This window comes from Lactuca serriola, chromosome 7, assembly GCF_051521515.1.
Source record: "Lactuca serriola cultivar US96UC23 chromosome 7, Lser_US96UC23_V15, whole genome shotgun sequence".
Classification (NCBI taxonomy): Eukaryota; Viridiplantae; Streptophyta; class Magnoliopsida; order Asterales; family Asteraceae; genus Lactuca; species Lactuca serriola.
Window position 1 is genome coordinate 51,546,269 of NC_136414.1, and position 13,336 is coordinate 51,559,604.

The window sequence follows — 13,336 nt, forward strand, 5'->3', positions numbered from 1 at the left end:
CATGCCAAACGGGGGTCGATGTCCCTGCTGTCTGCTCCACCTCCAAAGGTCGATACCCCAGGGGGTGTAGGACCAGTGGGGCCCATCTGATGAGCGGGCACCCTACTCGGGTAAGGGGGGTTGATGACTTCGGACTCCGTGTCTGAATCACTGTCTTCGTCATTGTTGGGTTCCTCCTCGAGGTCTTCTTCGACTTCCTCATCTTCTTGGTCCATTACTGGCTCAACAGGTCCGCCCTCGACTTCCGCCTCAGGTTCCCCTTCGGATTCCTCCTCGGGGTCTTCTTCAGGTTCCTCTTCAAACTCCTCCAACCATCCGTTATTCCCCTGATTAGGGAAATACGGATCTCCGAGATGATGGAAACCGGCCATACTATCTGTGAGAGTGTATAAATATACTAATATTATTCCTAAGATGTTTTAATTATCGTATAAATTGAGTTGATGTACTCTTCTTGGTAATAAAGGGGTATGTTTTAGGTTTACCAACCATTGCAATTTCCTCGGGGCATGTGATAGTTGTACCTCGGAGGAAATGTAGTTGATCAGGATACATTCACTCCTTAATACGACTATGAACAGTCCGGGCTTAACCGAGATGCTAGCATTATCTTATTTGATTTGGTATTATGTTATTTTTCCTATATCGCACAAGTAGAGTTGTTTTATCGTTGCTTTTTATTTGTTTTGTTTTGTTCAGAGTTGTTTTTGGTCCCTCTTTGGTTTATAGTTGCATATCAATGTGTGGTTATATATGCTAGTTCACTATAAACAGTGCTCTGATACATACCTGTCACACCCCCGAACCAGACGGCGGAAACGTCCGAGGGCTCACGTGACTTAAATTGAATATCATCACAATGAATATACATGAATGATAACATAAACATCACCATGCATCAATATATTACAACTGACTTTTTTCACATCAAGTACATTGTTTTAACATTACAAATCCATAACATAAATTGTTTGATAGTTTTCAAAAGCGCAACACCCTAACATACTTGGTACTACTCCTCAGCTTACCTGTTACCTGAGAATACAAGTTATTTTGAAAACGGTCAACATATGGAATGTTGGTGAGTTCATAAGCAGGTTTGATATGTAAATGTTTTGTGTAGTTTGTAAGAAAACAACCTAGAAAATCCGATATTTTTTGAAAAGACCATTGTTTATATAAAAGTGTAAAGATCCGTAAATATATGCATGATGATTTCAAAACGTGTATAATTGAAAAGCTTTGTATTAAAAGTACCAGTGAAAAATGTTGAACTTCCCCGGAAAATCCGATGTTTTCCGACCATAAAAAAATATCATATAACTGTTCGAATTATTATTCCATCACTTAAATGATTTTTGATTTACCTTGATTACTTGATTATTATTGGGTTTATTTATGTGAGTCATTAGAACCATGCATGATAATGACTAATTCGTCTGTCTTGGCACTCTGGTGAACGACAGAATTAATCTTAAGATTTGGTCACCCTAGACTGGTCGAGTCTAACTGTAGCGAACAGCTGAGGTGTGGGGGAGTCACCCACGTATAGATCTATACACAAACTCTCGCTCTCCCTCCAGGAGACTTTGATTATAACTATAGACTACGAACGACACACGTTGGTGCCACCCGTTATTACTCACTAAATCTCAATTGACTTTGATTACTCTTGATTATCGACTCGTATTTCTTTACTTGGATTGACAATAGGCCTAATAAACGGGGAGAAGAGGATTACAAATCCTACTAATCCTACGTATTATTTAAGGCTATTGGATATGCGAAGGACACGCTGGCCCATTTCGCATTTGATTCACTTGGACCTTACTAGCAATGCTAATGGGCCACTAAGGCCCAATAGCACTTAAAAGTCATTGAGGGTCCCTTAAACATGAAATTGGGTCATAGAAGGCCCAATAACGTTTATAATTATCCCTTGCGCCCAAAAATCATGTTAATGGGTCACAAAGGCCCAATAAGCATGTTTGGAACTTTCAAGCCCAAAGAATTTAATGTTTACTTGTTTTAGGTATAGTTTATTTGTTAGGAAGTTTGATTGAGTAATTGTTAATTTTCGCACCGGAACAAGGCCGGTCGGTTATTTTTAGCGATGTTGGAATTATACGTATTTTCATCTTTCCATTTTCATGAATCGTAGTTTGGTATTTTATTTTAACTCAAATATCTTAAAATAAAATAATTGACTCAAAATCTTGGTTTGAACCCCTTTCAGCCCTACTTTGGTAAAATTGACAATTTTAGTCCTTTTATATATAAAAAGACATTTTAAGCCCTTAAACCATTTTCTTGACACTTTTGACCCAAGACTTGTTCAAGTGATATTTTTAGCTCAAAACTTATTATTTGGCAGTTTCAGCCCTTCCAGAAAAGTATTTTTTTGGTCAAAGCCCAAACTTTTGCAACTTTTACAATTTCGGCCCAAAATCCCAAAAGTTTACATTTTTTATCCTTGTTTGGAAAATACATCATTTTAACCCCTACAATAATTTTGTTTACCCTTTTTGCCCCCTGTTTTGAGAAATTTATCATTTCACTCCCTTGGAAGTTGAATTTTTCGCATGTTATGGCTTAATGGTCCGAAAAGCCCAAAATTTGGCCCATTAAGCTACAATTTACACTTCTAGCCCTTAAAAAAGTATGATATACATAAAAACATTTATATTTACTGATTTGACTCTTTTAGTCCTTAAGAAAACAGTGAATAGTCATTTTTCAACCCAACTTTCGTTTGTTTGATAATTTTAGCCCAAAAGTGGGTTTTATTTTGCAATATGTATACTTTAATCTTAGAGGGTAATTTTCTTAACTTTTTTAGTGTAATATGTTCTAGATCATGTTTATCTTCCTCTTAGATCCATAGATCTCGAGATTTCCATTCTTTTTGTTACATATTTATCACATAATCACATGAAATCACACATAATACACACATACACGTAGATCTACACATTTTACTTGTATTCTCCCCCATAAAACATATGAAAACCGAAAATAGAGGGGTATGAACTCACCTTTGCTTGTTGTTTTCGATTTAAAGAAGAAATGGAAGAAGTTTGATGCTATTCTCGGCCTTACAAAGCTTATTGAGAAGAATTTGGCTTAGATGGGTTCTAGAATGATGATTTTTGTGGAATAACCTCCTTGAAAAGCTCTTAATCTCGAAAGCTTTGAAGGAGAAGTGAAGAGTGTTTGTTTAGAGTGTTTGGAGAGAATTTGTGAGGTGTGTGTGTTTTTCCTTTGTGTTCTCGACCGAAGAAGAAAAGAGGGGGGAGAGGAGAGAGAGTGAAGTGATAGATGCTTGGAAGTATGAGATAGTTGCATGGATATCCCAAGTATAATTGTTAGGTGGCATATAAAATTCAACTCTTTCTCCCTAAGTTTTGTAGTTGGGCCGAGAGAGGTAGAGGAAAGAAAGAATTTGGGGCCTTTTTTGTGCTTAAATCCATATTGTGACCCATTGATGATTTTTCGGCCCAATTGGTCTTTGGAGATGGTTCACGGCCCAAAATAAATCAAAGAATGAGTTTTATGGTCCATTAGGGCTAATTAGATTTGTTATGGCCCAATAAGGTCCATTAGGGTATTTTATTTCATTCTAGGCCCAATATGGCCCAAAATGTTAAAATAAATGGGAGTGGGTCCAATTAGAGCCCATTTAAGAGTTCTAAGCCCAAAATAGTCAAATTGGAAGCTCATTGGCCCATTAGGCCCAATAAGGAAAGCCTAGCCCATAATGGACTTCAACCGAGATTTCTAGGGTTTCCAATTGTTTGTTGACTATTTGAAGTGCTTGTATAGAGTGTTTCATGGGGATTTTGTTGTTATTGAATAAGCATCATACATGCTTTCACATTTTTGGTTACCAAATGTTATCATTGTTGTTGCTACATGGCATAGAATTCCTAGTTGTGACACAACCCAAACCGTGTCCAATTCTTCAGCCTCCTCCAAATTATCTGATTTGAACGAAATCTTCACATCAACCTTCAATTCCTCATAAACCTTCAAGCTTCTTGTTTTGAAAGATAACGTGATTTCCGTATAACGCCAAGATTTCCTCGATCGGCTATTGTAGGAGCTACTTCTGGTTTTTTCGAGCCAATGACTCTGGGAGATTGACCGGTGACGGGAGTTGTTGGCACCGGAACCTCTGCTTTAGTTTTGCTTACCGGCGATATGCGTATCTTCTGAACGGAGGAGACAGACACAGTGGCCCCCTGTGGTCTTTTGACTTTTTTGAGTTATATTTTTAATCGGGTGGACCCACCAATGTGTTTGTCTTCTAGTCTTTCAGTCTGTGGTGCACGTTGCACACCTTTCTCTTTTTGTGTCGGCTATGGAGAAACAGACGAACAACTTGTACAAACTTGTACTATTCCCTTTTTTACATTGACATGTTTTTTTACCCTTTTTTTGTTTGTAGGATTATACAAACTTAGGGGTGATAGCTTATTTTGTAATATTGTACAATTTACTATAAACATGAGCTGTAAAAATTTTCCTTACATACTTGCTTTTGTATGCATCTCTTTTTTTATGTATTACTTCTTATTGTAGAAGTCTCCTTCGCTCTCTCTCTCTCTCTCTCTCTCTTTCTCTCTCTCTCTCCCTCCCCCCCCCCCTTTCCCCTTTTTTTAAACCATTTACTGATGGTAAACCTATGGGGTAAAAATAAACTTCACTAAAATTTTGAAATGTACAAGAATTACAACATAGCTTAAAGAAAGTGTACATTTAGATGCATTTGAAAAAGAGCTTCTTTTCTCCTCAAAGATGGACAAAACCATCAAAATAAGGAACAAAAGACAAAAAATTATTTGCAATATATATATATATATATATATATATATATATATATATACATATATATATACATATATATATATATATATATATATATATATATATATATACATATATACATCTCTTCTGGTTTTCTGTTGCGACGGAGATCTGGACATCACAGAGCAAAGTCGTTAGAGCCGCCCCAGGAGCGGACTCCGACGATCAAGTTAGATCAGCTGATAGATCTGAGATGGTTCTCCTTAGCTATAGAGAACCATCTTGGTGCTGGTGGTAGTGTATGGTGAGTGACGGCGGCGGGTGGCGGCTGAGCCATGGGGAGAGGTCTGGTGGCGGTGAGTCACTTGGGGAAGAATCCTCCTCTATGGAGGAGGCACTATTCTATTTATAGTGGACAATTAGGTCAAAGGGAATTAGGTCAGACCTTGGGCCAACCCAATTCATACCCAACTAGAAAGGAGCTGGGCAAGGCCACCCGGAGGCATTGGGCGGGGCTGGCGGGCGCGCACTACGAAAGACTGGCGGGGGAGCGCCAGGTCGGGCCGGCAGGAGAGTCCCCAGCACAGCTGGCAAGGGAGCGCCAGGCAAGGCTGGCAAGGGAACGCCATGCAAGGTTGGCAGGAGCGCGCTAGGCTAGGCTGGCGCTGTAGAGCAGTCTAGGCCATGCTAATGGACAAGATCCATGATTTGGAAGAATTGAACTCGACTGGAAGTGACTGAATGGATTTAGACTAAGGGGGACTCGACGAGTTGTTCATCCAAATCGGCGAGTTGGGTCATGGTCCCCCAAACTTTTCTGTTACTGAGCAAACTCGTTAAGTCTAAGAGATGACTCGGCGAGTTGGCCATGGTTTTGGGTTATGAAGATTGAGGAACTCGACGAGTTCAAGGAGAAACTCGACAAGTTGGGTTGGAAATGTCCCGTTTCTATAAAAGAAAAAACTCGACGCGTTCAAGGATGACTCGACGAGTAGAATAGGAAAGTCCCAATATCATGGATACGAGGAACTCGACAAGTTGAATCGATATTTTCAGGGTTTTATGGACCATGGAACTCAGCGAGTTGAATCAACCAGAATGTTGACTTTGACTAGGAGGTTGACTTTGACTTGGACTTTGACAAGAGTTGACCCTTAAAAGGATTATGAGTATGAAAGAGTGATTAAAGGAAATTTTATGTGTAGGAGTTTAAAATGAGTTGATTCCAGAGCCGATGACAGTTCAACTACTTCACGACATTGAGGAGAGTTACCTTCCCGTAGTAGTGGGTCGAAGGCACCAATGTCGGCCCACTAGTATTCATTATAGTTGAGATGATTGTATTTGTGATAATTATCTGGTATGTCACTATCAGTTATGCTTTATGTGCTAGTATGTTATTTTATTATGTGGTAGTGGTAAGGGTGAAATAGTCCCCGGTTACCGGTTGAAAGAAACCGAAAGGCAGGACAGCACCCAGATATGCTAGGAAGTTACCGGTTGAAAGAGACCGAGGGGAGGCCAGCACCCATATATGCTAGGCAGTTACCGGTTGAAAGAGACCGAAAGGGAGGCCAACACCCATATATGCTAGGCAGTTACCGGTTGAAAGAGATCGAATGGGAGGCTAGCACCCAGATATGTTAGGCAGTTACCGGTTAAAAGAGACCAAAGGGGAGGCCAGCACCCAGATATGTTGGGCGTTATGTGATTATATGGTATGTGGTATGATGGGGGAACTCACTAAGCTTTGTGCTTACGATTTTCAGTTTTTGTTTCAGGTCCTTCTTCTTCGAAGGGAAAGGAGCCGGCACGATAGCAGCGCATTACACACACGATTTTCCGCATATGAGATTTTTGGGATTTATACTCTGATGTTTTATCATGACATGTTTTGACTATTGATACTTCGGTTTTGATATGAGTTGATACTATGGTTGTTTTAAGACAAATTGTTTAATAAGTATTATATTAAAAATGAAATTTTTGGTCCTGAATTTTGGGTTGTTACAATAAGGTCGGTTATGTAGACATGATTCTTGAATGATTATGAGCACCATGGCCCCACGGTGAGTGCCAAATTGTTTTGTTCAAAAATTTATCAAGTGTAATTCGACCAAATTGTGTGAGATGATGTGGTGTTAGTGTAATGTAAGTATCAAATGGTAATCAAAGTGAGACAAATGCGTTACAAGGAAAGCCTTTGATCCTTTGTCGGATCTTCGACATAAAACCTTGGGAGATGATAATAATCACATGTCTGGATGTGTTTTATTGATTTTAATCAGAGGTTAGAAAGATTACGAAAGTAATACGAGTACAAGAGTAATGCTAGGGATAATCGTGTATGTTGTGTGCTAGATACATGTGTTATTTATAGTTGAGTGTAAGTAACAAGAAGTCCCTATAATTCTAGGATCCTCCAGAATCAGCATATGAACGTTATTTGACTTGGTATTCCGGGTCTTTTGTTTGTTTGAGATGACTTTCTATTGAGAATGGGTCTTGTGTTGACTAGTTCTGCACATTTGAGGAAAATAAAGAAAATATAGTCGTTACAAGTGTTAGAAATATTGATGGTAATAGTCAGGATCCTGGGATATGTTTAAGGATACTGAGGCTTTAGAAATATTTGAGGATCCTGAATATGAGTTTAAGATACTACCATAACAGTTCCTGAGGTCGTTTATCATGTAGGACATATCAAGCTAGCATGTCCTCACATCGTCCACTTCACAATTCAGCACATCCATCTTGAGACGTAAGGAATCCCTAATCTGAAATAGGGCCCCATTCACTTCATCCCTGATCATAGAGACGTCTAATTGCATTTAAAGTAGTGTTATGGAGATGTCTTCCGGTTGGGCTCTGTTTGACCTATTTACAGGGAGGTAGCGATGATCTTCAAACGACCAGCTAATAGGGGGAGAGTTGACGACATGCATTTTCATCATAGCTAGGGTAGGAACTTATGTGGGTAATTAAGGCAACAAGTTTTTTGGAGATGACCCTTTTAGGGCACGAAGAAGAGTTATAAAGGCACATGGGTAATGAACAATCATGACAAACTTAGTCACTAAGAGTCTCTAATTAAAACGATGTCGTTTGATCCAAATAGATGCTTTTATGGATTAAACTAATTACATAGACCTAGTAACCGGTTAAATGAGGTCCATGTAACTAAATGAACATGTCACATACAACTTTCTTCCCTTAAAAACACGAAAATAACATAAATGACTGAAAAGGCAAATGTAGAATGCATTGTAGGGTTACAATTTCATTTTCCCAAACTTTCATACTACCCAAAGAATATGTAATGACCGCGCTTTGACTTGCGCTGCATCCAATTTAACTTCAAGTTGAGTTTAAGAGATCAATGCATTGTGTAGATGTTAAATAATACTACTTTGTGATTATTTTAATTCAGATAAAACTTGTAATTATCTCAACATGAGAGCACCTGAACTTAAGCCAACTTATTTATTAACTAATAAACCAAAAACTTATTATATATTGCAAGTGTTACATTATATATTAACTCTCATTCAGTAAATATCTGTAATTTCGTACAAACAAACTACATACTACACATCTCACAACAAGGTTTCTACTTCTTCCCTCTTTTGTACCCAAAAAACACAAGAAGCTAAGGATACCATAACAAAAACAAGAATAAAAAATGTTCTAAATTTGAGCAAAAAGAAGTTCATTCCACGTGTCAGGAATGCCAGGTAAGCACCAATGTAAACAATCTTGCATCCCTGGAGTAGCTTTAATGCTATATCTCGATATATGACCTTCTTCTCTCACCTCAGACAATGCAGTTACATCCAAAAGCTTCACATTTGTCCCTTTCACTGCCCCTGACGCCAACAAATCACTAGACACCTCTTGTAAAACCTCCAATTTTCCAGGGGTAGTTTTGTCACAAGTCCCCCCGGTGTTCCAATCTCCATTAAAAAAATGCCTCGGGGAAATCGACCTAAAAAACGCCTTCAACCCCGGGTACTTACCTAACTCACCATCCACCCATCTTACAATACTATAAACTGTTAAGTTTTTAGCACTTTCTATATTTAACAACCTCCTATTAGTGACACGTGTCCCATTAACATACATAACCCATTTGTTAGCGTTAACCTTCCCTCTATTCCAATGATGCCCAGTGTTCAAAACAACAACATGAAATCCAGAAATAAAACGTTTTAAAAAAGCCGGGGGTCTATCGAGATGCATAGCAAAGGAAGTGGACCGGTTTCCCGGGTCAATCGGGTCCAAATCACAAAGACTCGCAGACCAATAGTAGAGGATTGTGGTGTTCGTGGGCCGGAACCGGTAGGCCCACCCGTCGGGTCGAACTGACCCGCGGGCTTTGACTAACCCGTATTTTTTACCAACATCTTCAACATCATATCTCTCTTCACCACCTGTGAGTATGCACATTAGGGATTGGAATTGTTGTCGCCCTAAAGAATCACCAATAAAAGCTAGGGTTTTGTGCTGCAATCTGAAATATAATAATACATCAAAGATTGTTTCTTTTTCTTTATATTTGAAGAATCTTTTATTAACAAATGACAAACCTTTTGAGGAATTGAAGGGCGTTGAAATCATCCATTTTGCAATCTTTTGGTTGCCATTTTAATTTTTCATATCCAAAATCTGTTCTTTGAGTCAAACGACATGCCCACATTCCTGATAACCATTGTTTACAGCCAAAACCAGAATACAAAGGGCGATTGTTGTCAATCACCCATTTTCCTTTACCAAAGTTGCAGGCTGGAATTTAAGAAGATGAAGAAAAAGTGATGAGTGATTTTGGTTTTGATTTTGGGTTTGTTGTATTGTGTGTTTTCATCAAGTTTTGAATTGTAAAAGTTAAAAGAAAGTGAAAACTGAAAACTAAAAAGTAAAAAGCACCTTGTTTTTCCACATTTGCCATAGGGGCACCATTGTCTTCTGTTTCCACTTCTGAAGAGACTGGTTCAAGTAACTGTTGTTTTGGTGGATTTGAGATTGAGTTCATGGATTTTTCAGATACTTCACTAGAAACAGGTTTTTCAATAATGTTTGTTGTACTTTCTGCATTAACATGACAGGAGTGAGTGAAAATCAAGATAATGTCTAGTGAGAATGTAGGAGAGAAATGAATAAACAATAACATACAAGAAAATTTTCTACCATGGTGATTTTCTTGAGAGGTACTTGAGGATTCACCCCCATGAATATCCAAAGAGGGGGTGTTTATGGGACTTGATGTTGATGGTGATATTAAATCCACTAATCCTTCCTCCCCTAAAATGGAGGGTGCGTTTATGGAACTTATTGGATATGTTACATTTGGAACTACTTCAGCTTCTCTAAAATCATCTTTTGATTGAGTACCTTGCTTCACTTTTACTCCACCAGCTGCCATCATAATAAAGTTCCATAATTAGCTAATGAAAAGATGACCACGGTATTTTATAAGACTTTCAATGGTTTTTAACTATTTTGCAATTTGTGGCAGATGTTTTATGTCTTGAAAGTTTCTATTTGATCTGCACATTCTAACCTAATGCCATCAGCATTTAAAGGAGACAAGAGAAACTGAAGAATGTGAGATGGATATGAAGGCAAACCTGGAAAAAGCTGCATCACTTGACTATGAGATGGAAGTAAGGTTGTGAGAAGAGGGGTTTTCTCCCAAGACCAAACAACAATGGTGGTAAAAACAACACCGATGAAGAAGAGGGAGAGTTGCTTCGTTCTCCTTTCATAGAAGTAGCCTCCTTTCATTATTCTATACACACTTGTACACTATAAAACTCACACAAGTGCTAGTTCTTTGCCAATGATTTGGGTTCAGATCAACATCTGAAAAAAACAAACGAAGAAATGAGAAGGTTTGGAGAACTAGTAGCCCCGCAATCGTAGTATTTCTTTCTCCTAGTTCATCTATCCTTGTATCCGATGAAAGCTTAACCAACTATACGATTGGAGTCGATCAGACTAGTGGATCAGAGGTATAGGTGAAATACTAGTGGCCCCGCAATCGAAATGCTAGTTGTTTTGACTTAGATTACGATGAAATAAATCTATGGATCTAAAGATAAATAGATACATAACCTGAAACAGAGGCTTACAAGAAATTCGAAAAATCCTGGCCTTTTGGGGACAAAATTAAGATACCGTTAAACGATCTACACGTACGCAAGCCCTAATTCAGCAACAGGAACGTATGCGAACAGTTGATGGGCATAGTCTTTAAGGAATTAGGGACCTCCCGAAGGATTTGAATCTGTAAATAATGAAGAAATTTGGGGGTTCTGAGATGAATTGAGAAGTGAACAGTGAGGAGCGAGTAATTTGACGAAATTAGAGAAGACGAAGAGGATTTTACACGCAAATCCCTTCCTATAATTTGGGGTTTTGCCTTTGGAATCCTGATTGGGAATTTCTTAGAAATTCTTTTACCTCTGTCCCCATAAATACGATGAAGAAAAACCAGTTCCGTCAATTTTGTGTGGATTAAATTATTAATGTTAATATTTGATAAAGTATCTTTTTGCTAAAATAAATTACAAATATCATATTGTGTTATTTCAAAAGAGTAAATTACATTAATCTCCCTCGTCTAAGTGTCAAAATACACGTTTAGTCCATATTTTTTAAAATTAACTCGGATCGTCCCTATATTATTATTTTTTTCACTTGGACCGTCCCTGAAGACATAAAATGACTATTTTACCTTTAATATATATATATATATATATATATATATATATATATATATATATATATATATATATATATTATTTTATTTATTTATTATTTTTTTTGTTTAAAAATAAATAAATAAATAAATACCCCCACCACCAACCACACCACAACCCACCCCTCTCTTCTTCCCCTCCCCCTCCCCCTCCCCCTTCCCTTTTTGCTGTTACCTTCCCTAGAAACCAGAACCATCAGAATCATCAACAACACCACATTCATCATTGCCTTCCATCTTTCACATTCAATCACCATTTCCAATAGCCATTCAATCGAGCGTAGCAATTTGCACCATCTCTAACAACGATTCAATCGAGGGCACCACCAGAAACGCCGAAATCATTCAATCGAGGGTGGTGGTTGGCAAAGTCATCTGGAAAACTCTAAAGATCATCCCATCAAACCCTAATTTGGTTGTATCTTTGTGGATCTGCACTTCGTCGATCTGTACAATGAACATCGTCTCTCTAAACACTTCTGGGTAGTAGTGTCAAAGAAATGCATCACTTCGTCGATCTGTACGGCCCACCGCCATCGCTGGTCGGAAAATTCATCTAGCACACTCATCTTCTCTCAATCTTCTTATCAGTTCTTGTTTTGGCTGTTAGAGAAACAAGATGTCGATTTTGAATCTGAACTTGCTTTCCCTCTCTCTCTCTCTCTCTTTCTCTCTTTCTCTCTCTCGCGCGCGCGCTCTCGCACCCTCTTATCACTTAAACTCTCATGTAGATCTTGCTTTCCAGTGGTTGATTTTGAGTGGATCTAATTTTCGATGGTGGTTAATTTTCTTGGTTTTGAATCGACCTGCTTCAGTTTGAAATCAATGTGTTTTGATTTGATTTTCTCAAATCGATATGCGTTTTATGTGAAAACGATCAGGTGGTGGCGAAATTGAGGTTGATGGTCGCCGGAGGTGAGAGTCATCGGAGAAGGAGGGCATAAGCGCGTTTGAAAAGAGGTAGACACAGGAGGCGGATGGTCACTGGTGATAGAGATGCAACGAAATGGAATAAAATCTTAGTGGGTGGTCATATTCTTTTTTTTTTTAATTTTAAATAATAATAATAAAAATATTAAAATAAAATAAAAAAATAAATTCATAAGGGCAATATAGTCATTCTATGTCTATCAAATGATGAAGCGTATAAATTTAAACTAATGAGGGATGAAACGTACAAGTTTAAAACAAACAAGGGACGATCCAAGTTAATTTTTAAAAATAGGGATTGAACGTGCATTTTGGCACCTAAACTAGGGATGATTCGTGTAATTTACTCATTTCAAAAATTACGAAATTTGCCCAAATGTTCCATTTGTTGTAAAATTGTAATCATTAAAGTTTATTTTTGTTGCATTTTTTTATCTTATTTACAGTTAATCCTTTTTTTATCATTAATGGAAGGGCTATAAATTATAATTATAACCATACTACAAGAGAAAAACGTTCGTAGTTTATAAAAGGGCTATAAATTATAATTATAACCATACTACAAGAGAAAAACGTTCATAGTTTATAAAAGCATCAAAAATTGCAACTACTTAAGGTGACATCTATGTTATATGCAAATTAACGTCATGCTTATATATGTTATATGCAAATTGCGTTTTTGCAACTGATGTTTTCTTTGACTGATTTGTGCCTAAATGTTGTGAATATGACCTTAGTATGTTGGTTACGATAAGTCAATCAAAGTATATACATAACATGCTACCTCAAGTCTTCACATTTATTTTGTGTAGAACATGGTAACCTAAATTCTTCATGTTCGCA

The 13,336-nt window shown here is 37.8% G+C and overlaps 1 protein-coding gene across 3 annotated transcripts; it reads right to left on the reverse strand.

Moving 5' to 3' along the window:
• Positions 1 to 8,331: 8,331 nt before the first annotated feature.
• Positions 8,332 to 11,302, reverse strand: LOC145061902 (protein trichome birefringence-like 14). 3 transcript variants are annotated; one of them, XM_079009489.1, is made up of 6 exons: positions 11,002 to 11,302; positions 10,431 to 10,665; positions 9,991 to 10,218; positions 9,730 to 9,891; positions 9,393 to 9,588; positions 8,332 to 9,316 (listed from the first exon to the last, which is right to left on the reverse strand). In XM_079009489.1, the coding sequence occupies exons 2-6, from the start codon at positions 10,585 to 10,587 to the stop codon at positions 8,494 to 8,496; spliced, it is 1,566 nt and encodes a 521-aa protein (XP_078865615.1). In that variant the 5' UTR covers positions 10,588 to 10,665; positions 11,002 to 11,302; the 3' UTR covers positions 8,332 to 8,493. The 3 variants fall into 3 exon arrangements, with proteins under 3 accessions (XP_078865615.1, XP_078865613.1, XP_078865614.1); XM_079009487.1 differs by having other exon boundaries at positions 10,935 to 11,302; XM_079009488.1 differs by having other exon boundaries at positions 10,918 to 11,302.
• Positions 11,303 to 13,336: the final 2,034 nt, after the last annotated feature.